The 25,874-nt window shown below is 35.7% G+C and overlaps 1 protein-coding gene across 4 annotated transcripts in view; it reads left to right on the top strand.

Moving 5' to 3' along the window:
* The window catches only part of GCA (grancalcin), a 50,832-nt gene extending 26,957 nt beyond the window's left edge, over nucleotides 1–23,875 (top strand). For all 4 annotated transcript variants that reach the window (XM_080798159.1, XM_080798157.1, XM_080798158.1 and 1 more), the window contains 6 exons: nucleotides 6,520–6,589; nucleotides 11,903–11,946; nucleotides 12,235–12,382; nucleotides 14,669–14,782; nucleotides 20,495–20,553; nucleotides 21,372–23,875. In XM_080798159.1, coding sequence (XP_080654285.1) covers nucleotides 6,520–6,589; nucleotides 11,903–11,946; nucleotides 12,235–12,382; nucleotides 14,669–14,782; nucleotides 20,495–20,553; nucleotides 21,372–21,398 — 462 coding nt within the window. In that variant the 3' untranslated portion in view covers nucleotides 21,399–23,875. The remainder of the gene's footprint in view (nucleotides 1–6,519; nucleotides 6,590–11,902; nucleotides 11,947–12,234; nucleotides 12,383–14,668; nucleotides 14,783–20,494; nucleotides 20,554–21,371) is intronic.
* Nucleotides 23,876–25,874: the final 1,999 nt, after the last annotated feature.

Genomic DNA, 25,874 nt, shown 5'->3' with positions numbered 1-25,874 from the left:
AGTAAGAAGAGACAGATTCACACTTGAGTCTTAGTCACAGTCTGTATCTCTTCTTTTAGATTCACCAAGAAAGACTTACAGAGTAGTTAGAATTTCACAGGACTTTGATAACATTTTTCATTTACTCATTCACTTGAGCGTTCACTAGGTCCCATATGCTTGGCTATTTATGGAGGATATACACAGAAATATTATATATGGCGGACACTTTGTTTTGGTGACCCCAATTCCATTCACAACCTCTTTTTCCCTTCTGTGGTAGAAGTTGGAAAAGCCCTACTACCAGCCCAGATACCTTGAATCTAGTAAAGGTAACCGTGTGCTACAGGACTGGCCACTGAGACGTAGGTGCAATTTCTTTAGGATATTTTCCTTTTCTAAACGAGAAAAGCCTTCCTGGCAACTAGTAATGGCCCTTTTTGCTCCTTAATTCTTCCTGCCTGGAAAGGGAACTTGAGGTAGGGAAGTGCTACAGCCACCTTGGTACCTTGCATCAACAAGCTTGAGATAACAGCCTTTGGATGGGATATGTAGAAAAATGTAAAGAGATTGATGGCATTGTAAAGTTGCTGTATAGTCCTGTTCTGCCTAGCCTCAGACTTCTTGTATAAAACAATAAACCCTTAATATTCCATTAATATATATATACCACATCTTCTTTATCCATTCATCTCTCAATGGACTTCTGGGCTCTTCCCATAGTTTGGGTTTTGTGGATGTTGCTGCTATAAACTTTGGGGTAATATTATGCAGCAACCCCTCTCCCCACAAAAAGAAAGAAACCTTGCCATTTGCAACGATGTGGATGGAACTAGAGGGTGTTATGCTAAGCGAAATAAGTCAGCCAGAGAAAGACAAGTATCATACAATCTCACTGATATGTGGAATTTAAGAAACAAGACAGAGGATCATAGAGGAAGAGAGGAAAAAACAAAACAAGATGAAACCAGAGAGGGAGACAACCCATAAGAGACTCTTAATCTCGGGAAACAAACAGGGTTGCTGGAGGGGAGGGGGATGGGAGGGATGGGGAGGCTCGGCAATGGACATTGGGGAGGGGATGTGTTGTGGTGAGCGCTGTGTGTTGTGTAAGACTGATGAGTTAGAGACTTGTACCCCTGAAACAAACAATGCATTCTCTGTTAATAAGAAATAAAAAAATAAATAAACCATTATTGGTTTAAACCTCTTTGATAGTATTTTCTATTGTTTGCAGCTAAATGCAATGCTGACTGTTACATGATAACTCTTAAGTAGTGTAATGCTGGGAATAAGTCTGTTATCTGTAACTGACTATATAATAAATCTGTTTTATAAAATAACAAGTTAAAACATAGAAACTGGGCATAGATTTAGAGACTTTTATTTGACTTCTGAACTCTGAAAGAGTTACAGTTATGTTATGTTATGTTACAGTTGGGAACAATAATTTGCATGTTTGTACTATTTGATATTTGCATTAAATTTTTCACAGGGGCGTCTTGGTGGCTCAGTGGGTTAAAGCCTGTGCCTTTGGCTCAGGTCATGATCCCAGGGTCCTGGGATCGAGCCCCGCATCGGGCTCTTTGCTCAGTGGGGAGCCTGCTTCCTCCTCCTCTCTCTCTGCCTGCCTCTCTGCCTACTTGTGATCTCTGTCAAATAAATACATAAAATCTTAAAAAAAATTTTTTTTCACAGTTTTGTGCTTTTGAAGATTTATTTATTTTAGATGGGATGAGGGGCAGAGGGAGAAGGAGAGAGAGAGAATCTCAAGCAGTCTCTGTGCTAAGTGCAGAACCTGATTTTGGGAGGGGGTCGGTGCTTGATCTCACAACTGTGAAATTGTGACCTCAGCCAAAACCAAGTTGCCATGCTTACCTGATTGCACCACCCAGGCACCTCTAGTTTTGTGCTTTTGAATAGTAAAACTCCATGAGGACATGGCCCTTGACATTTTCTCCCTTAAGCACTAGGAATATATTAACCATTCAGTAAATGTATTGGACGGATGTATAAGCTATCTCATCTTCAGTGGTTAGTCTAAATATTTAAACAGTTATTTTATATGTTGAATTTTGCCCAGCTTTAAGGAATCAGGTAAGTTTACTGAACTCACCTCTGCATCTGTTTTTTGTTTGTTTGTTTGTTTGTTTGGATAGGTCTTGTAATTAATGATGTTCTATGAGAAATGTCCAACTAAAGGTTTCTACAGTGTTCCTTTTTATTGGATGACATTTTTTGAGCAGTAATGATTCAGTCATCAGCTATTTAGGTGAAATTCCGATTTGTACCTTTGCAAATACACATACACACATACACACATGAGGCATGAATGTCAGTAATACCAATAGCTTTAACTTGAATGTGCATATTGCTTTTCCTATTTCATACAGAGGTAGGCAGGATGGATATACCTTTTTATTATAAATGAAAAACTGGAGATTAAGGTTTAGTAACTGAACAAATAGGACTTGAACTTGGGTATCTTTTCAAAATCTTGCTGCCTATTAGTTAACCTAACCAATGGCAACTAATTTTTTGTTAATGATCTAACTAAAGGTCTTCTTCAATTAGAAAATGCAGTTTTCTACCACTAAGGCTCTTTTGTTAGGGTTTATAGAGTTGATCATTATCATTAGCTCACACTGCACTAAGGAGATCCCAAGAGATCACTTGGATTTTCTACATAGAATTTAGGAAGACATTACTTGTTAGTTAGTCAATTAAGGTAACATGTTTTCATAAAATGTATGAAATATGAGTATGAAGTAGTATACTAGGAGAATGCTTTCTGATGGTAATAACTTGTAGAAAAGCTAGTCAGGTTGTTTTTCAGACCCCGAAAATCCTGAAAAAACACATGTAAAATAAAATTTCACTCATTAATTAGATTTTAGATTTTTAAATTTAATTGACACTTGAAAGAGAAGTTGTAATATTTTCAACCTTTGGAAATAGGAAATGGACATGGCCACAAACTGTCAGAAATGACTATAGTTGAACCAAGAACCAATGATAATTGTCTTCATTTTACCAGACAACCAACCTGCCTTGTATTATGTCCGATGCTAGGGCTTGGGGTTGCAGAGATGAGTGAAACTCAGATCCTGACTTAGAAGATCTCTGCCAAGTCAGGGACATAGCCACCTAAGGAATGATAACGGTACAGGAAGGAAGTGCTAAAGATAAACAGGCAAAGATTATGGCAACACTGAGAGAGCATTCTCTTGTCTTTATGCTTGTTGTCTTTGCCTAGAATAGCACTGTCCAAAGTAAACAGAATAAAAGAGCCACAAACATAAGCCACATATGTAGTTTTGAAGCCTCTTACCAGAGGCTTTACATTTTAAAAAGTAAAAGAAAAGGTGAAATTAATTTTCATAATATATTTTATTTAACCCAATATATCAAAAATACTAATATATCAACATGTAATCAATATAAAAGTTATTAACAGTATTTTGCATTTTTGTTGTTACAAAGTCTTGGAAATTTGGCATGTATTTTACACTTACAGAACATCTCAGATGAGACTAGCCATGTTTCGGTGCACAGTGAACTATATGGCTAGTGGCCACTGTATTAGACAACTCAGGCCTAGAACACTCTTCCCTCAAATATCTGTGTATCTTGCTCCTTTCTTCCTTCAGATCTTGAAATTCACTTTTTTTTACCCTGTAAGTAAATCCACCTGTCAGTGATTCAGTTATAGGTGAATTCACTTTATCAGTCTTAGTGAGGCTTTCCTTAACTGTCTGTATAAGGTAGTGTTGGTCCACCGCATAGAGCCCATATACACACTCTGTATCACTTTTACTCTGCTGTATTTTTCCCCTTAGTACTTATTACCATCAAATATAATTTTTAGTTTATTGTCTCTCTTCCACCACTAAAAAGTAAGCTCTCTGAAAGCAAAGAGTTTCTTTTGGACACTGATACTAGTCCATTTAGCAGTGCTTGAACATAGTGGGGGGCTCAAGAAATACTTGTTAAGTGAATGATTCTTTCTAAAATGGAAGACATCTGTTCATTTATTTCTCTGCACTATCTTTTTTTTTTTAAAGATTTTATTTATTTATTTGTCAGAAAGAGAGAGGGAGAGAGAGTGAGTGAGCACAGGCAGAGGCAGAGGGAGAAACAGGCTCCCCGCCAAGCAAGGAGCCCGATGTGGGACTCGATCCCAGGACGCTGGGACCATGACCTGAGCCGAAGGCAGCTGCTTAACCAACTGAGCCACCCAGGCGTCCCTCTCTGCACTATCTTAACATACTTGTTTTCATGTCTACTTTGTAAGATTAATTTCATCTTGTATGAGCTTTTTGTTGGCTGTCTTTCTGAACAGTTGATTTGTTAAAGTATTTTGGGATTTTGGTTTCTAAACCTCTTTAACATGGATTTTTTGTTTATTTCCTCCCTCCCTTTTTTTGTTCTCTTTTGTGTCTCCTCTGTACTCATGTCAGTCTTCCTTATCTAGTGGTTTTGTGATTTTCCTCACCTCCATTGTGTCCAGAATCCAATTTCATGACAGCTCAGGGCTCCTCCCAGGTAATGGTATTGCAGATAGCGTAGCCCAGCATTTTAGTTCTGCTTTCCTAAGCCTTCCAAGTCTCAGAAGTGGTATCATCAGGAGATAGTCTGTAGTATAGTTTGTTTTGCCTCTTGTCCTGAGTAGAGCATCCCATCTCACTTCCTGCGTTCAGGTGCCACTCACAGTCCCCATGCCTTGTGAAGTCCTCAGAAGCAAGCCCCCTGCTCTGACTGCGCATATGTGTTTGACTGTACAGAATCCAGAGAAAGGTCCTCTGTGTGCTAAGTGGACTTTTCTCTGAAATGTTAGAGAAGAAACTTGTATTTAAACAGATTATCATCAGACCACATAGGCTTGATTTCCTTCATTTTAATTGAATTGGTCAAGGTTTTTAGTAAATTCAGATTGCTCTTTTCTAGAAAGTTTTAATTGTGAGCCTGTTGTTTGCACAAGGCATTATTTTTATAAACGAGGAAAAAATTGATGAAGCTTAGTAATTCTCATTAATTTTATTCTCAGGTGTAGTATCAGTTTTCCACTTAAGAAAAGTCAAAGAAAAAGGTAATTTATGACCACATTATCTTTAGTGTAGTAGAAGATAGGAGGCATTTTTAAATTAAAAATGAGAGAAAAGTCATTTCCTTCTTTCGCTTCTGTTTTACTAATTTGTAAAAGATTGTCTTTCAAAATTTAACCTGCAGTAATTGACAAGGATCTGCTGTCTTTGCCATCATTTCACTGAGATACTATGGACAGTGGCAGTGTGGACTTCATTGATTGTTTTGTTTGTTTGTTTTTTTACTGATGATTTCTTAGATCACGTTAGAAGTGTTTGTGTAGTGTTTCAAAGTCTTGAAATATAAAAATGATTTGATACAGTAGGAAGGTAGGTAATCGCTTAAATAAAGATTCCTTCTAAAGTCTTTATCATTGGAGGAAAAACTGGTAATGTACCTTTGATTCTAAACATATGGCTAATTTTTTAAAGTATAATTTTCTTAGTTCAGAATTTATTAAAGTTTTGTAAACAAAATCCCAGAACTATGCATGGCGGAGAAAGGAACACTTAGATACTCTGTGTAGGCATGTGCATGATCCATTGGAAAGAATGCTTCTTATATTTTTTAATTCTTGTTAGAACCACTGGAATTTTTGTTATAAGGAATTCCTTATTAAAGACTCATTAGAATATGAGGAGTTACAGTACTTGGAAGTTGGTTGTAAACATTTTCTTTATTTACTGGGTCTCTTACAAAACCAAACTCTTACAAAGTTCGTGTTTTAAATTTGTTTCCCTGATTCTTTCTCAGAGCTATTATTTTGCATTTGTGACAGTGTTTATGATGCTTTCAAGTAAATTACTGTGTATATTTTTGTAGAAAATAGGTAGAGGTACTGAAACATAATGGGAATATTCAACCTGTTTTACTTCCATTGTGATTTCTTGTTTGTGTTAAAAAAAAAAATTATTTCCCATAGTAAGTTCAAACAAGAATTTTTGGGAAATAATCAGAATAGCAACAGGATGCAGGATGACTTTAAAATTTTGCTGGGGGTAGCCGGGGAAGGCGGGGGAAGTTATTCTCTCCTTCCAGTTATAGCTTCATATCCCTTAGAAATAACACCCCATGAAAGGGGCCATTAGGGGAATGTTTTTGGATTTTTCTTTGGTCATTTTCCCATTTTAAGTAGAGATGTAATGATTCTCAGGTATTTTGACCTATTATAGGTCAGAATGATTATTATTTGTGTTTCTCAGAAGTAGAAAAAATAAATTATGCTTGAAGTTCTTAAATATTAATAGAATATAAGTTGATTGTGAAAAAATTATTTATTTTCTGTGCTGTTTTATAATATGCCTTTGCTGTCAGTAATTACCTCTATAATTTTATAGTTGATAATAATGTTTTAAAGAATGCATATTTATTGCATAGCCTAAAACAGCCAATTAGCATACTAATATGATTTGATATAATTGTGCATTAAATCAGATTATAATTATTTTTTGACAGGATGGTGAAGTGGATGCTGAGGAACTTCAGAAATGTTTGACACAGTCTGGAATTAATGGAGCTTATTCTCGTGAGATCTTCTCCCCACCCCTTATTTAAAATATTTTTTAAAATCTTGTTATTGAAGTTATATATGCACATAATTTAAAGAGTCAAATAGTTCTGCAAAGCTTATTGTGAAAATAACTGTTCCTTGTGCATAATTATCTCCCCAATGTTAACCACTCATATAGGAAATTTTATTCAGCTTTTGCAGCTGATCCTTTTGAAATTTGCTTCCAGATCTCAAAATAGCATGCTTTTATCACTATAGATTTTCAGTTTTAATGATTAACAGTTGATATCCTGCTATGGAAGATGAGAATTAACTCTCTTGGAACTTGAAACTCACTCTTGCCCTAGTACTTCACATTGGACTATTTCCCAGTCCTCCTCCCTCCAGTAGAGCTGTGTAGTAATTTCATTAGTACACATTAGTACTGATTTCATTAGTACACATCAGTAATCAGTATTTGTCTTATTGTTATTATCTAAATGTTCTTCCTCTGTCTTGTGATAATATGTGATTAATTTCCCCTTTTATATACTGTTTTACTTTTTCTGAAATTAATCATCATTTTGAAACTTTTTATTGTGACCTACTTTATTTTTTTTTATTAACATAAAATTTATTATTTGTTTCAGGGGTACAGGTCTGTGATTCATCAGTCTTTTTTTTTTTTTTGAAGATTTTATTTATTTATTTGACAGATCATAATTAGGCAGAGAGGCAGGCAGAGAGAGAGGAAGGGAAGCAGACTCCCTGCTGAGCTGGTGAGCAGAGAGCCCAATGCAGGGCTCTATCCCAGGACCCTGGGATCACGACCTGGGCCAAAGGCAGAGGCTTTAACTCACTGAACCACCCAGGCGCCCCTGTGATTCATCAGTCTTAACACAATTCACAGCACTCACCATAGCCCATACCCTTCCCAATGTCCATCATTCCTGTCATTCCTTCACTATCATTCCAGAACGGACTTTCCGTGCTCTTTGGAGTTGGATCTCCCTTTTTCATCTCTATTTCTCCATTTCTCTGTTCATCTCCCTATTTCATCTCTAGTCATTTTTTAAAAAATTTAATAAAATACAACATTAACCAGCTTCTCAATAAGAGAATGCATGGGAACAAAGTCTTTTTAGGCTTTATCTGAAAATGCTTTCATTTTGTCCACAGAATTCAGTGACCAGGTATGGAACTCTGCATTACAGATCATTTTCATTTAGAATTTTAAGGACATTGCTCCATCATTTCTAGCATCCACTGTTACTTTATCTTTCTGTTTTCTGCCAGTATGTCAGTTTTTCACTGTGGAGGCCGGTGAGATCTTCTTTTTGTGCCTGGTTTGGAATTTCACAGTGATGTGCCTGGGTTTGTTGTGTGGGAACTCAGTGGGCATTCTCAGACTGGGAATTCATTTACTTTAATTCTGAGACGTTTTCTTTAATGATGTTTTCTCAATTTTCTCCTTCTAGAATGCCTGTCATTTGGACTGGGTCACTTTTCTTAATATTTTTGTCTCCTATCTCTGGTTTTCCTTTGTGGGGAGATTTCCTCAACTTTATTTTCTGAATCTTCTATTGAGGTGGGGATTTTTTTTTTTTTTTTTTAAATATCTGCTATCATGTTCTTAAAGTGCAAGAGCTTCTCTTTTTTTTTCCACGTATGTGATGTGTTCCCTTATCTTTCTGAAACTGTATTTTTGTATTTGTTGTTAATGTATTTTTCTTGTTAATGTATTTTTCAGGGTTTTTTCTTCTTTCATCAACTGTGTTTCTTCCAGATTTTTTTTCCCAATTTATTTGTTTGGTTGTCTTTCATGTTAGATGCTTTTCTCAGGTGTCTGATGATCCTTGGTTGCACATAATGAACTAAAATGCAGGTGGGAAGCTCTGTGTTTGGTATTGACTGTAGACTTCATGTTTGGTGACTTGGTGGGGCGGTGTTATGGAGCAGTACGTTTAGGGATTTCCTTTCGGGCTGGTTGTCTGGTAGGAAAGAAGGAGGGAAGACTCGGCAGGTTTCTTGGTCTTTGATAAACTGTCACTTAAATGTTATTTTACTAGATAGGCTAGGGTTAGGGTTTGGGTATATGGCTGTTTGCAGACCTCCCCAGAGAATAAAACCCCAGGCTTCTGCTTGACATGGCAGCCATCTACCAATCTGAGGCAAGGAGGGGATGGGGGCTCTAAATACTCTTTAAACAGATATTCAGTTGGTCCTTCTGTTTATAACACTAACTTCACACTCATTTTCAGAAATACTGTCAATTCTTAAACGTTTGGGGTCTTTCCCAGGATAATTAGGCTGCTTCTCAGGTTTTCATCTCTTGTGTTCAGGAAGCTACCTTCTTAGATCTAGGCTTAGAGTTAAAGTTAGGGTTAGGATATGTGCCTGGTGCCTGCAATTCATGCATCTCTCCAGAGGGGTAAGGTTAGTGTTAGAGTTAGGGTTGTGGTTAGATTAGAAGTTAGGTGTTAGGGGTTGTATGTTAGTGATTAGGGTTAGTGTTAAGGTCAGGGGTAGAGTTAGTGTTCAGGTATGTTCCTGGTGTTTTGCGGTCCAGAAACTTCTGCAGAGGGTCCTTAGGGTAGGGTTTATGTTAGAGTTAGGGTTAGGGTTTGAGGTTAAGAGCTAAGGTTATGGGTTGGGGATAGAGGTTTGGGTATGTGCTTGGTATCCTACAGTCCCCAGACCTCTCCAGAGAATAAAACCCTAGGCTTCTGGTGGCTTGTGAATTGACATGGTAGCCATCTACCAATTAGAGGCAAGAAGAGTTAGGGCTCTGAATATTCTTTAAATAGATATTCGTTGGTTCTTTCATTTTTAATCTGTATCTTCACACTTGTTTTCTGAAAATACTGCCAATTTTTAAATGTTTGGGGTCTTCTCGAGGAGAAGTAGACTGGTTCTCAGCTTTTCTTATCGAGTGTTTAGGAAGCAAGTTTCTCAGATCTAGGGTTAAGATTAGGGAGGGAGCTAGGGTCATGGTTAGGGTTAGGGTATGTGCCTGGTATTCTACAGTTCAGAGACCTCTCCAGATGGTTAGAGTTAGGGTTAGTGTTAGAGCATGGGTTTGGGTTTGAGGTTAGGTGTTAGGGGGATTGGGTTTAGGGTTTTGGGTATGTCTCTAATGTCCTGCAGTTTAGAGACCTCTCCAAAGTATAAATTCCCAGAGTTTTGCTAAGGTTACAATAGATATTGCAGACATCTATGAATCTGAGGCAAAGAAGGGATTTGGTGCTCTAAATGCTCCCTAAGTAGATATTCAGTTGGTCTTTCTGTTTTTATCTCTACCTTCATACCCATTTTCAGAAATACTACCAATTCTTAAATATTTGGGGTCTTCTCACAGAGAAATGGGCTGCTTCTCAGCTTTCTGACCGTGTATTCAGAAGCCACTTTCTCAGATCTAGGGTTAGGATTAATGTAGGAGTCAGGATCAGTGTTAGTGTTAGGTTTAGGGGTTGTAGGTTGCCAGTTAGTGGTTAAGATTAGGGTTAGGGTTAGAACTAGTGTTAGGTTATGTTTCTGGTGTCCTGCAGTTCAGAGACCTCTCCAGGGAGTTAGTGTTAGGTAGGGTTAATGTTAGGGTGAATGTTAGTATCAGGATTTGAGCTTAGGAGGACTGGTTATTGGTTAGTAGTTAGGGCTTTGGATATGTGCCTGGTATCCTGAAGTTTGAAGAATTCTCCAGACAATAAGTCCCCAGACTTCTGCTGGTGTGAGAATAGACATGGCATCCATGGAGCTGAGGCAAGGAGGGAATTTGGGGCTCTAACTCCTCTTACATAGATATTCAATTGGTCCTTCTATTTTTCTCTCTACCTGCACACCCATTTTCACATAAAATACCAATTCTTAAATGTCGTCTTCTCCTGGAACTAGGCTTCTTTTCAGCTTTCCTTACTGGGTGTTCATCAAGCCACCTTCTCAGATCTAGGCTAGTTAACTTCCATCCATCCTACTACTTCTCTAAGTTACATAATTCTTTTCCTCTGTTTTCTCTCTCATCCCAAAGTCAAAGGTTTATGACTTTAGAAAACTTAATTTTTTGCCCATTCTAATGGGGTATTGGGGGAAGTGAAAATCTATTAACTTTCCTGAAAATTCTTCTCCATTCTTTGTCAAAAATATTTCATCTTATGTACATATATACTCAGTCCTATTTTGTGATTGAAGATATGCTTATTTGAAGACTCAGTGTTTGCCATTTGTTATCATATGTTCAGATTTTCCCATGGCCACCCAGGCGCCCCTGATATAATTAGTTTTGAGGTAAATTAGCTTACGAGTTCAGTGCAATTGTGATAAGGATTAGAAAAATTAAATTCTACCTAGTGAGTCTTTAGTTATGGTTCTGTAGATATGAAAGTATTAATATTTCTTTTTTTTAAATTTTTTTAAAGATTTTATTTATTTGACAGAGATCACAAGTAGGCAGAGAGGCAGGCAGAGAGAGAGGGGGAAGCAAGCTCCCTGCTGAGCAGAGAGCCCCATGCGGGGTCAATCCTAGGACGCTGGGATCAAGACCTGAGCCGAAGGCAGAGGCTTTAACCCACTGAGACACCCAGGCGCCCCAAAGTGTTAATATTTCTAGTAAGCCATGATTTTAATATAGTTTATATTTACTTTTTTCTTCCTGCCTTTATTCTCCCCCAAGGGAAAGAGTTGCTTCAGATCAGAAGCTCATTTTTTTTATTTGATAGATTGCAGTAAACTAGCAAATGATTTATCTATATCTAGGCTCATCTTACCTTAGTCTATAGTCTGTCCTACACTCTGTTCAATATAAGTGAATGTTTCTGGAATGGAAATTTTAGAATTGCCCCTCTGCTTCCTAAAATTCTTCAGTGACTTCCATTGGTCTAAATCTTTAAGGATGGCATTCAGGACTTTGATGATCTGGCCCTCATCTGCCTTTTGGATGTCATCAAAGGCCAGTCCTTCATCCCAAGCTTTAATCAAATCTCTAACTCCTTCAAGTTTTGTGATCTCAGTATATGTCAGACTTCTACTTAAAACCTACTTATCATTCGTGTTAGGAAGACTGAAGCTCTCCTTTCCCCCGTGATAGTAATTTTCAGTTATTTTATCATTGCTTATCTAAGTACCCAAATCCCTTGACTAGATGTGAGTAGTTTGAAGTTGTAGTGATTTTTATTTTTGAATTTTTTTTTTTTTTTTGCAACTATGGATGCCTTACATTTAAAGTGTGTTGATAAGGGGTGGATTGTTTATTTTTGGCAAATTTTAAACATTTTCTTTACTAAAATAGAAATTGTCATCATTTTATATAAATAAAATTGGGCAGACTCCAATTCAAATAATAAATATGTTTTATAGCCTTCAGCTTGGAAACCTGCAGAATTATGATCGCCATGTTGGATGTATCCTTGAATAAAAATAGAAAATACTAGAATATGGAATAATTGCTTTCTGAATATAACCAAGCAATTGTTGGCTATAAATGGCCATAGTAAATTGGAGACTTTAAAAATACTTTGTAAGATCCTGTTTGAATTCCATACTTTTCCATTTTTACGCAATCTATTCATATGCTAAATTTGGTGAACTTGCAGAAGCATACTAACAATGTTTTAGTCGACGATTTGCAGTTTTGGGCCAAGTAAATTCTCTTTGGTATCAAAACTTATTTTTATTAATAAAACTATCAGAGAGATTACACAGGAAAAATGGGATTTAATGAATTCAAGGAACTCTGGGCAGCTCTTAATGCTTGGAAGCAAAACTTCATAACTATTGATCAAGACCACAGTGGCACAGTGGAACATCATGAATTGAATCAAGCCATTGCTGCTATGGGTAAGAATATTAAAATTCTTTAGAATATATTCAGATCATCTTTGTTCTTTGATGAGATGAATCTTAATTGTTAAGATTTATTAAGTAATAAAGGAGTATATTATTTTGCCAGCTGTTGCCCAATTTGAAGACCTTTAACAAAACCATTTTATCTATGATTTTTCCAAAAGATGATCTTTTATACATGCTAGTTGATAAAATAATTTCTGAATTTCCTCTGTTAAGTATATTAAAATGTATTCCCCTAATTATTGGTATTTACCATTTATATTCTATCTTTTGTAACTTGGTAAGATCTCTAATACTTAGTTATTTAGTTATTTAGCTATTTATTTTTGCCACATTTTTTGAAATATAATTAATATGCAGTGTTATATTAGTCTCAGGTGTGCAACACTTCTATACATACCCATAGCAGGTGTGCAGCCATTCTGTACATTACTCAGTGCTTACCACAAGTATATTTACCATCTGTCATCATATAGTATATATCATGATCTTATTGATTGTATTCCTCATGCTGTATTTTTCATTTCTGGCTTAATTATTTTTTATTTTTTTAATTTCAATTTAAAAATTTTTTAAAAACTTTGTTCATTTATTTGAGAGAGAGAAAGACAGAGAGACAGAGAAAGAGAGAGCATGAGCCAGGTGGGGAGCAGCAGAGGCGAGGAGCAGGCTCACCACCAAACATGGAGCCCAACGTGGGACTTGATCCCAGGACCCTGAGATCATGACCTGAGCTGAAGGCAGATGCTTAACCAGATGCCCTGACTTAATTATCTTTTAACTAGAAGTTTGTACCTTTTCATCTCCCTTCGGGCAACCATCAGTTTGTTCTCTGCATTTAAGAGTGTTTCTTTGTTTGTTTGTCCCTTTTTTTCTTTGTTTATTTCTTCAATTCCATATATGAGTGAAATCATGTTTTTCTTTGACTTATTTCCCTTATCATAATACCCTATATAAGCACATCCATGTTGTTGCAAATAGCAAGATCTCATTTTTTTTATGGCTGAGTAATATTTCGTGTGTGTGTGTGTGTGTGTGTGTGTATATAATATCACATCTTTTTTTATCCATTTATCTGTTGATGGACACTTTGGTTGCTTCCATAATTTGACTGTCATAAATAGTGCTGCAATAAACATAGAATTGCATATATCTTTTTGAATTAGTGTCTTCCTTTTCTTTGGGTAGATATCCAGTAAAGGAATTACTGAATCATAGGGTAATTATATTTTTTAATTTTTTGAGGAACTCCATACTGTTTCCATAGTGGCTGTACCAGTTTACATTCCTGCCAACACAGCAGAGAAGTTTCTTTTTCTTCACTTCCTCACCAATGCTTGTTAGTCCTTGTCTTTTTGATTCTAGCCATCCTGACAGAAGTAAGGGGGTATCTCATTGTGGTTTTGATTTGAATTTCCCTGATGTTGAGTGATGTTGAGCATCATTTTGTGTGTCTGTTGGCCAACTGTCTTCTTTGGAAATATGTCTGTTTGGGTCCTCTGCCCATATTTAATTGGATTATTTAGTTTTTTGTGTTGACAATATTAACTAGACATTGTAGTAATAATTTTGCAATATATACAGTTATGGAATCATCATATTGTACATTTGAAACTAATTTTATATGCCAGTTATACTTCCATGAAAATTTTTTAAAAAAGGAAATACAGAATTTGAATGGTAGCAAAGATTTACTAACAGTCTTTGCTTTGATATTCTTTAAAGAACTATAAAATTACAGAATTGAAATACTGAAGCATTAAAATCTATAAAATACTCTAGATATTATTTAAAAATCAAAATATATTTTAAAAACACAAAAAAAATAATTATTTGTTTTCTTAGTGTTGTCTTCATTAGAAAGCTAGAATTGTGATATTTATATACCGCTTAACCAGTTTCTTACTTTATTAGTAATAAAACCTTTGGTAAATTTCAATGTGAATATATTTTGTTTCTAGAATATATTTTTATGGGGGCGCCTGGGTGGCTCAGTGAGTTAAAGCCTCTGCCTTCGGCTCAGGTCATGATCTCAGGGTCCTGGGATGGAGCCCCACATGGGGCTCTCTGCTCAGCAGGGAGCCTGCTTCCCTTCCTCTCTCTCTGCCTGCCTCTCTCCTTACTTGTGATCTCTGTCTGTCAAATAAATAAATTTTAGAATATATTTTTTGGATTGAATTTTGAAAATTTATGATTGTTTTTAAAGAAAACGCAATGTTGTGGTGGTCTTATGGTGCTTGATTTTAGAAGTTTTAATGTATAAATTCCTTTTTCTAGGTTATAGGTTGAGTCCTCAAACGCTAACTGCTATTGTCAGACGGTACAGCAAGAATGGCCGAATCTACTTTGATGATTATGTTGCTTGCTGTGTGAAGCTTCGAGCACTGACAGGTATTTTGATCATTTAAAAGTGGGTGCAATATTATGTAGCTATTTTTCTGAATAGTATCTCTCATTTTCTTCTGCAAGTTTGTAATATATGTATTTTTCACCTTTATTCACCGTTAAATCTAATCACTTTTAAGGTTTTAAAGATTTAGTAATATGAATAGTGAAAAATTGTTATGGCTCAGTTTTGGAAAGTTTTCTTCATGTCTCAGTTGCCCAGGGTATGAAATCACTTGATTTAATTGGGAATGAAAAGAGAGAGAGGGAAGCTGACAGTGCATTAGGAAAACCGTAGGTTTGTCTCTTCCCATAAACACAGCTAGGTAACTATCACATCATCCTAAATACCTCAGAAACTGACCTGAAGATTGACAGAACAAACTCCACAACAAAAGGGAGAGAACAGGTTCCATCAAAGAAGGTGGGAAGAGCAGAGATGTGGTTTAGGGGAGAAATGGATCACGAGTGTGCAGAGAGGAGTAAGCCATGGTCACGGAGAAGGGTGATAAGAGAAAGGAACATCCAGGAACACACAAGAACATTTCCCCAAAGACTTTTGTTTGGAAAATGGGAGGGGCTAAATTTTTTGAGTTCTTGCAATCAGTGGGGCTTAAAACCTGGACTTTTAAAGGTTAGCGTGCTTGGCTAGGATAGAGCCCAGAGGGCACTGCGCTGCTCTTGGAGAGTAGGCAGGCAAAGAACCAGGGGACAGATAATGTGGAAGGAATGATCTGAAGAATGCTTAGAGCACACCGAGGAAAGTATTCACTCTTCTTAGAGCATGTCCCTGCAAGGCAGGGTCCCTGGAGACACCTCTCCAGGAACAAAGGAGCTGGTTCATGTCGTTTCCCTCCCCTGCCCATTAGCCTAAACACAGAGCCATCTGCGGGAACCAGTGCAACACAGACACTGGCTCCCTAATTTGTTTATACCAAACCTCACACCCCTGCACTGTGGCAGGATTGCCCTTCTCAGTCAAGCTTGCCTCAGTCCCAGTGTGGTTGGCTTATCCCCCAGAAGACCAGCACAAGCCCCTGCCCATACCATGTCTCCCAACTAGAGTTCTGCAGGGTCTCAGTTCTGGTGCAGGTGGTGTTAGGTCTAATTTCATAAGCAGACCAGAGCATACCTAGTTAAAACTTGCTACATTCTGGCCAAGGACCAAACACTGCCCACAGCGGTGGCCTGAAGGATAGAGAACCCAAAACACAAGAGCAGAGCATATATTGCACACACTAGAGACATTCCATAAAGTGCCAGGCCCTAGACACTATATGACCTCTTCTTCATAAAGCCATTACTTTCAGGAGCAAGTGGCTTTTCTCACACATAGAAGAAGGTAGAGACTCGGACAAAATGCCAAGATGGAGGAATTTATCCCAAATGAAAGAACAGGATAAGGCCACGGCCAGAGATCCTGGCAAAACAGATATAGGTAACATGCTTGATGGAGAATTTAAAACAACAATCATAAGGGTACTCACTGGACTTGAGAAAAGAATAGAAGACATCAGTGAGACCCTTACCACAGAGGTAAAAGAGCTAAGAAAGAATCAGAGATGAAGAATGCAATAAATGAGATTGGAAACAGGCTTGATGCAATGAGCAGCTGGCTGGAAGAAGCAGAGGAATGAATTAGTGACCTAGAAGACAAAATAATGGAAAATAATGAAGCTGAATAAAAGAGAGAAAGAAAAATTACAGGATAAGAGAATAGACTTAGGGACCTCAGTGACTCCATCAAGCAATAACATTCGTGATACAGGAGTCTTAGAAGAAGACAGAGAAAAGGGGGCAGGAAATTTATTTGGGGGGAAAAATCTGAAAACTTGCCTAATCTGGAGAAGGAAACAAACATCCAGATCCAGGAGGTACAAAGAACTCCCTTCAAAATCAACAAAAGCAGGCCACACCAAGACATAGTGTAATTAAATTTGTAAAAATGTAAATGATAAATAAAAAAATCTTAAAAGCAGCAAAACCAAAGAAGTCCTTAACTTAGAAGACCCAAAGGTTAGCTGGATATTTCTCAGCAGAAACTTGGTAGGCCAGAAAGGAGCATGATTTTTTCAATGTACTGAATAGGGAAGTTCTGTAGCCAAGAATACTATATCCAGTAAGGCTGTCATTCAGAATAGAAGAAGTTCCCCAGACAAACAAAAACTGAAGGAGTTCATGACCACTAAACCAGCCCTGCAGGGATATTAAAGGGTACTCTTTGAGTGCAATGGAGAGACCAAAAGTGAAAAGGAAGATCAGAGAAAATCTCAAGAAACAGTGACAAAACAAGTAATAAAGTGGCACTAAATTTATATCTATCAATAATTATTTTGAATGTAAATGGACTAAATGCTCCAGTCAAAAGACAAAGGGTATCAGAATGGATAAAAAAAATAAGACCCATCTATATGCTGCTTATAAGAGACACCTGCAGATTAAAAGTAAGGGGATGGAGAAATACCACACAAATGGATGTCAGAAGAAAGGCAGAGTAGCAATACTTCTGTCAGGCAAACTAGACTTCAAAACAAAGACCGTAGCAAGAGATGAAGAAGGGCACTATATCATGATAAAAGGGACAATCCAATAAGAAGATCTGTCAATTCTAAATATTTATGCGTCCAACATGAGAGTACCCAAATATATAAAATAATAACAAACATAAAGGAACTAATTGATAATGATACAGTAATAGCAGGCGACTTTAACACCCCACTTACATTAATGGACAGCTCATCTAAAAAGAAAATAAACAAGGAAACGACGTCTTTGAATGACATACTGGACCAGATGACCTAACATAGGTTCAGAACATTGCATCCTAAAACAGCATAGTATGCATTCAGGTGCCTATGGAACATTCTCCAGAATAGATCACATATTAGGTCACAAATCAGGCCTCAAAAAGTACCAAAAGATTGAAATCTTACCATGCATCTTTTCTGACCACAACACTGTGAAACTAGAAGTCAACCACAATACAAAATTTGGAAAGACCATAACGACATGGAAGTTAAATAACATAGTACTAAACAATGAATGGGTAAATCAGGAAATCAAGAAATAAAAAAAACACAGGGACAGAAATGAAAATGTTGTAAACACAGTGGTCCAAAATCTTTGTGATGCAGCAGGGTGGTCCTAAACGGAAAGTATATGGCAAAACCAGCCTACCTCAGGAAGTAAGAAAAATCTCAAATAAACAACCTAATTTTACACCTAAAGGAGCTAGGAAAGAAACAAAAACAAAAGAAAATCAAAGCCAGGAGAAGGAAGGAAGTAATAAAGATTAGAGCAGAAATAAATGATAGAGAGACTAAAACATCAGTAGAACAGATCAAGGAAATCAGGAGTTCATTCTTTGAAAAAATTAATAAAATGGATAATTCTCTAGCCAGACTTACCAAAAAGAAAAGAGAAAGGACCCAAATAAATAAAATCACAAATGAGAGAGGAGAAATAACAACCAACACCACAAAAATACAATTATAAGAGAATGTTATGAAAAACTATGTCAGCAAATTAGACAACCTGGAAGAAATGGACAAATTCCTGGACACATATAAGCTACTAAAATTGAAACAGGAAGAAATAGAAAACTTGAATAGACTAATAGCCAGCAAAGAAATTAAATCTGTAATCAAAAAAAGTGCCAACCAACAAAAGTCTAGGGTCCAGTGGCTTCATAGGCGAATTCCACCAAACTTTAAAGAAGAGTTACCTATTCTTCTCAAACTATTCCAAAAAATAGAAAAGGAAAGAAAACTTCCAAACTTATTTTATGAGATCAGCAATACCCTAATACCAAAACCAGATAAAGACTTCCCTAAAAAAACAAAACAAACAAAAACTACAGGCAATATCTCTAATAAACATGGACACAAAAATTCTCAGTAAAATATTAGCAAATTTTATCCAGTAGCACATTAAAAGAATCATTCACTATGATCAATTAAGATTTATTCCTGGATTGCAAGGGTGGTTCATTATTTGCAAATCAATCATCGTGATGCACCACATTAATAAAAGAAAGGATAAGAACCATATGATCATTTCAAAAGATGCAGAAAAAACATTTGACAAAATACAACATCCTATGGTAAAAAACAAAAGCAAAAACAGAAAACCTCAACAAAGTAGGTTAGAGGGATCATACCTCAATATGATAAAGGCCATGTATGAAAAACCCACAGTTAATACCATCTTCAAAATGAGGGAAAACAGAGTTTTTCCTTTCTGGTCAGAAACAAGACAGGGCTGTCTATTCTCACCACTGTTATTTAACACAGTACTGGAAGTTCTAGCAAGCAGTCAGACAACAAAAAGTAATAGAAGGCTACCAAATCGGCAAGAAAAAGTCAAACATTCACTATTTGGAGATGACATGATACTTTATATAGAAAACCCGAAAGATTCCACCAAAAAATTGCTAGAACTGATACACAAATTCAGTGAGGTCATAGGATACAGAAATCAATGTACAGAAATCAGTTGCATTTCTATATACCTCAGATGAAGTAGCAGAAAGAGAAATTAAGGAATCAGTCCCATTTATAATTGCACCAAAACTAGTAAGATACCTAGGACTAAACCTAACCAAAGACGTAAAACACCTGTACTCTAAAAACTGTACAACACTGATGAAAGAAATTGGAAAGAAATGGAAAAACATTCCATGCTCATGGACTGAAAGACCAGATACTGTTAAAATGTCTATGCAAAGCATAGTCTATACATTAAATGCAATCAGTATCAAAATACCAACAATATTTTTCACAGAGTTGGAACAGACACATGAAAAGATGCCCAACATCACTGATCATCAGGGAAATACTACAATATGATAATCAAAACTACAATATGATAATCACCTCACACCTGTCAGAATGGCTAAAATCAACAACACAAGGAACAACAGGAGTTGGTGAAGATGTGGAGAAAGGGGAGCCCTCTTAACCTGTTGGTGGGAATGCAAACTGGTACAGCCACTGTGGAAAACAGTATAAAGCTTCCTCAAAAAGTTAAAAATAGAACTAGCCTCTAATCCAGCAATTACACTGCTAGGTATTTAGCCAAGTACAAAAATACTAACTCAAAGGGATATATGCACCCCAATGTTTATAACAGCATTATCTATAATGGCCAAATTATGGAAACAGCCGAAGTATCCATCGATTGATGAATGGATAAAGAAGATGCTGTATATATACAATGGAATATTACTTAGCCATGAAAAAGAATGAAGTCTTACCATTTGCAAAGACAAGGATAGAGCTAGAGAGTATTAAACTAAGTGAAGTACGATAGAGAAAGACAAATGCCGCATCATTTCACTCATGTGAAATTTAAGAAACGAAACAAATGTGCAAAGGGAAAAAGAGGGAAAGAAAGAGACAAAGCAAGAAACAGACTTTTTTAAGTATAGAGAACAAACTGATAGTTACCGGAGGGGAGATGGGTTGGAGGGATGGGGGATATAGGTGATGAGTATTAAGGAATGCACTTGTCATGATGAGCACGTTGTGATACAGAGTTGTTAAGTCATGATACTGTACGCCCAAAACTAATATTGCATTATATGTTAACTAACTGTAATTTAAATAAAAACTTAAAAAACCTTTCAATTAAGTATGAAATTAGTCATTTTTTGTGCTTAGGGACACCAAGTATTTGAAACTATATATTTAAAATTTTAATATTTTTGTATGTTTGAAGATTTCTTTAGGAGAAGAGACCACTTACAACAAGGAGTTGTGAATTTCATATATGATGATGTGAGTATTCTGATATTTACATTATGTTCTAGACGTGTTCAGTTGTTAAAAAATTTAAGTGAATCCTGGTATCAGTACTGGGAATAAGATGTTTTATAGACCATATTCTTTTTCTGTATTTTTCAGCTAAATGCAAATATGATTCAGTATTTTTATAAATACCAACTTGACTTTATATTAAACATAAAGATACTTCTAAATTTTATGACATGTTTTTGGTAAATCATTTTTTTTTAAGATTTTATTTATTTGTCAGAGAGAGGGGATAAGCAGGGGGAGCGGCATACAGAGGCAGAGGGAGAAGCAGGCTCCCCACTGAGCAAGGAAACCCATGTGGGACTCAATCCCAGGAGCCTTGAATCATACATGACCTGAGCCAGAGACAGATGCCTAACCACTGAGCCACCGAGGCGTCCCATCTTTCAAATCATTTTTAAGGGCAAAATTACCATTATTTTTAAAAAGAGTAGTTTACTTTTGTATGATACTAAGAAAGAGGAAATATTTATGTATGACAGATAATGACTGTTCATTTCTCATTTCAAGTGGTTGCAATTAGCATCCTCCCATTTTTTAAAATTGAAACTATAGGAAAATTATATTTCACATGTACATCAATGTTTCAGGGTTTTTGTTTTGTTCTTGTAATAGGGAAGTTATAGGGTCAGCATTTCCCTACTGGTGTATCCCGGTTTACATTACAAGCCTTGGAAGCATTTAAGACTTCCCCTCTTGTGAAAATGCTTTTACGGAGTATAATTAGTCAAAACCAAAAACCATTTTATTGTTACCAGCTGATGATTTTGCTTATATATTAGTTTTTGCAGGGTACTATGGCAATTTGAATGTCTAGAATTTGAAAGCTGAAGAAATACTGTGAATTTTTTTTACTTGGAAGAAATGAACTGGACTACTTTGAATTTGAAGCTTTGGGGCTTTTCTGTGTTTCTACCTATTTAATCTGTTCCCTTTCTATGTGTTTTTACTTTAGTGCACAGTTCAAAGCAATAAAAGAAATGTTTTTGTATTTGGAATATTAATTGCTTTTAGAAAAGTTATCACTTAACAGACATATGTATAATGTTTTTGTATTTGGAATATTAATTGCTTTTAGAAAAGTTATCACTTAACAGATATATGTATAATATTGTAAAATATTGGTATATGATGAATTGATATAAATACCTTTTAACCTTAATTTTTAACATTGTTAACCCAGAAGAATGTACTTACAAGAGAGTATATAAGAAGCCAAATAATTAAAGTTTAGATAAAGTTAATGTATACTTACCAGAAGGTTACAAATTATACTTTGAAATTTTGTTTGTAGTCATTTGTTATGTAGGTGAATAGAAGGAGAAGCCTGGATTTTGTGCCATTTTTGTAGAAGAGTTTATTCCTTGATCATGTAACTCAAGAACAGAAACTCACTAGTCTTTGTCTATGAAGAGAGAAAGTTCCTACCTTAAGTGCACCATAAATTAACCTATAGAAATAAGGCTACAGGAGGCATTTTTTTTTCTTTGTTTTTATCAGTGCATTTTTTTTTTTCCAGTATGCTTCTTTGTCTTCTGTGGAAAAAAAATTCTTAGTAAACATACCTTTTATGGCTGCACTTTTTTTGTTAGTGACAACATAGCCTAAAATGGCATCTTCCTTTTAAATCTAGACTTTCTGGATATGATATGTATTTTTAACAAAATGTCAACATTTCAATGTATTCCATGAAGCTAAATTGTTTTATATATATAATGCCAACTCTTTACAAAATTAAAAAATCAAGTAATCTACCACTTCGTTTAAATGTTCAGAAATTGTAAGTTTGACTTTCTCAACTTTGGCTGCGGGTTTATCATTAGCATTCATAAACTGGTAAGTTGTTGTGGTCTGTAATGTGGGGGGTACTGACCACAGTAGGCACCACGACCTGTTTCTGTGGCATTATTGTGGAAAGCTGCAGAGTGGTCATCATATCCTTAGCATTTAAGATCCTGGTGTCAACCATTGTCCAGCTGCTTTCCTGGCAAACATTCTAAGTCTTTCTTAGTGAATTAAAAAAGCATGTATTTTTCTTACACTTTAACTGAAGGTCTTCCAGCTTAAAATGTGAGTACAAATTGACATGATTTTAAGTGTGGCTGGTGACCAAATTAATTATGCTTTTTATAAAATTCTGTTTCTTAAAGGCTGGAAAGCGAGTAGCAGTGTCTTGGAAGAAAACTTTTTACAAACTCACAGAATTTTAAATCAACTTTTACTTTTAACAGTCCTGGAAAGGAAGTATCGGAGAGTCATTTTGACATTATAACTTTATATAATTAGCTGTTAGATTGATTTGGTCAGCAGTATAAAAATGTGTGATGAAATAATCCATATACTTTGTCCTCTGGCTGTTAAGTTTTTTTCCACGAACATATATTTGATAATGTGAGAGGGTGTTAACTGAGCCATTAAAAAAAAAAAAATAGAGGATTCGAATTAGAAGTCTTGTTGGAAAAAACTAATGTAAACACACTCATATCATTCATGTTGAATAAGGGTGATAATATGACTCAGCAGCCTGGGATCTTAACATCCAGCTTACAGGTAATCCAATCACTGTACTGTTCTGACCTCTGTTATAGTTTTTCTTACTTGGAGGCTAGTGGTTGAGGCAAAACTTTAAAAATGACGTGTGGTATTCCTCATACAGGTTTCTGCCAGGTGGCACTTTGTATTAGAACTCTCTATACCATTCTCTGACTCCTCTTCCAAAGGTGTTCCTATGAATTTTGGTCATAGATCTGTGAAGGAGGTTCAATGATCAAACATATTTAGGAAATTTTCACCCTTTTCAGGGAGCTTGATAAAGCCTAAGGTATATAAAATCCTGTTTGCTTTTATTTACCTAGTTTTTTTCCAAAACTTTTTTGACACAGAACCCTTTTCTCCAGCGAAACTGATTTTCCATGCCAGGCCAGTTTACTTGTCAGCCAGTTCTTTTACACTTTCCATTAAATAGGTAATCTTATCAAACATTAGCCATTGAGAATATTTCATTTGGTTTTGTGTACTGAAATACGATTCACTTTTTGATGCTCTCAAGATAACTGATGTAAACAGACATCCGTTACTAAAGTAAAAATTAAATAGTCTGATGTTGAACAATGACTGGAATCTGAATATAGCATCATAGTTTGTGCTGTTTAACTCACACCCAGTTTTCTTGTAATGATGTAAATTATTGAATAATGTACCACTCTTAACATCTAAGTGCTTTTATTTGTACAGTAAACGTGTTTCCATGTCATTTTGAGAATTTTTTAATAAACATTCAAATAGCTTGCTGTAAAGTTTTGTATTATACAAAATCTGTTACATATATATGAGATGCTCCAGTTCAAATAACAGTGCAGTAATTCACCTATGCCTATAAACACTGCCAAATGATTAAATGTCAGGTATTGCACTTCTATTTTGAGTGGCAGTTTACACATTTTAAATTACATCAAGGGGAAATCAGTACTGTTGGAGTCTTAATTTGGTCCACTTTCAGTGTAATTTCAAGGACTGTGCTCATGTGATCTATTTAAGCATGCATTCAGAAACAAAAAGTAATTTTAAAATGTCAAATGATATGTTTATTTTCAGAAAAGGTATTCACCCAGGAAGAAAGTAGAATTTATTAATGTAGTTTAAAGTCTGTGCAGTTTTAAGAAATGACCAAAAAATCAATTCGTGATTATTTAAGTAAAATATACAAATCAAGTTCACTTGTACTCTTAGGGCATTACTAAACTGGACAAACTAAATACATAGTATTTGTCAGAAATGTGCTTTTCTTTTGTCCTTTTATGTTTGATAGACTCCTAAATGATATGTTTTCTCTATTTGTAGCAGTTTTCTGGGAACTTAGTAGGAATACATTTGTGAAATCTAGTAATTATATTTAGTGAGTAAAAACCCAAGACTTCTTTCAGGTTAGCATTTTTTTTTTTTTTTGGTCTTGTAAGCACTTTGAAATAAATGTACAATGCTAAGCTCTCATCTAAGAGTATGTCTAGACTTTATAACAAAATTAGGTGATGCAAAGAAAAAACAAAAAACTGAGAACTTCTGTTATAGTGATGAATGCAGAGAGGATTTTAAACGAATACCGTTTAGGTAATTTGTAGTCTAGAATAAGATTATAACATCATATATGTCCATATATTAAGTTAAATTTTTTCCTGTAATTTAGAATACTGAGCACAAAACTACTTTCCAGCAAACCACTAGGATACTTATGAAAAATTTCTGTCTGACTCACTATCAACTGATTACTTGGATGCTGGGAAGTCTGTGCTTTTAATTGTTTCTTGCCGTGTCTTTTTCTGCTTGTTTTTAAGAACATGTTTTACTGGCATATGAAGAAAAGAGCCCTATAGTACTTGACATTCTTTTTAGCCAGGTAGCTTGGTACTATTCAGCATTGTTTATTACTTTGCGAGCATTCAGAACTCAAGTGTGCTTCTGTGTATGTGAATATATAGCAAGTAGACATTGGCAGCACTCCTACATTGCTATGATGTGCCATACAGTTAGGGGGTGAGGAGGGTCCTTGCCTGTGAGCTACTTGTATTTCCAAGTGTACTCTTTCCATAGCATCAGAGATGCTGACCATCTGGCAAGCTTATAGGAAATGAGAATAGGGCTCTCTCATTCTTCAATAGCTATACTCAGAGAAAAATATATTCTTCTGCTACATTGTATGTATGTGTGTTGGGGGGTGTCCCAATCTTTTCCATTAAGCATGAAAATAAAAATACATACAAGCAGTCATTGGTATTTTAGCTGGCTGTATTTAATCACATTTTATCTTTCTGTGATCACTGAAATTTCAAAGGGTAACCTGAACAGGTATGCGTGTTCCAGAAACATACTAATTAAAGATCCATATTCTTTTGAAAATGATAGGCCATTTAAAAAAATTAAGGATTGGCCGAACTTTTGGATGCATATGTAATTTCCCAAAGCTTCCTAAATACATCACCCCCAAATTTATTTTATGACAAGAGATTTTACATTTTTAAATAATTAGCTTATTCATACTTTGATTCTCATTTTCTAATCAGCCTCACTTAAAGATACCAGTACATTGCTTTCTGCTAATCTATATTTGGTTTGGTTTTTTCATTTATTAAATAGGGAAATGTTCTCTTGGCTTTTTTAAACCTTAAGAAATGGATGGTGGAGAATCTACGCCACTAAACGGACCAAATAGTCTTTAGCTTAGAAAATGCCACATTATGACCAAGAAATTTTTATTGAAAAGATTTCTCTGAAGATAGTTGGATTTTTTT

The sequence above is a fragment of the Martes martes genome, assembly GCF_963455335.1.
Source record: "Martes martes genome assembly, chromosome: 3".
NCBI classification, from domain to species: Eukaryota; Metazoa; Chordata; class Mammalia; order Carnivora; family Mustelidae; genus Martes; species Martes martes.
Note: the sequence above shows the minus strand (reverse complement) of the source record. Positions and strands in the feature narration are given on the sequence as shown.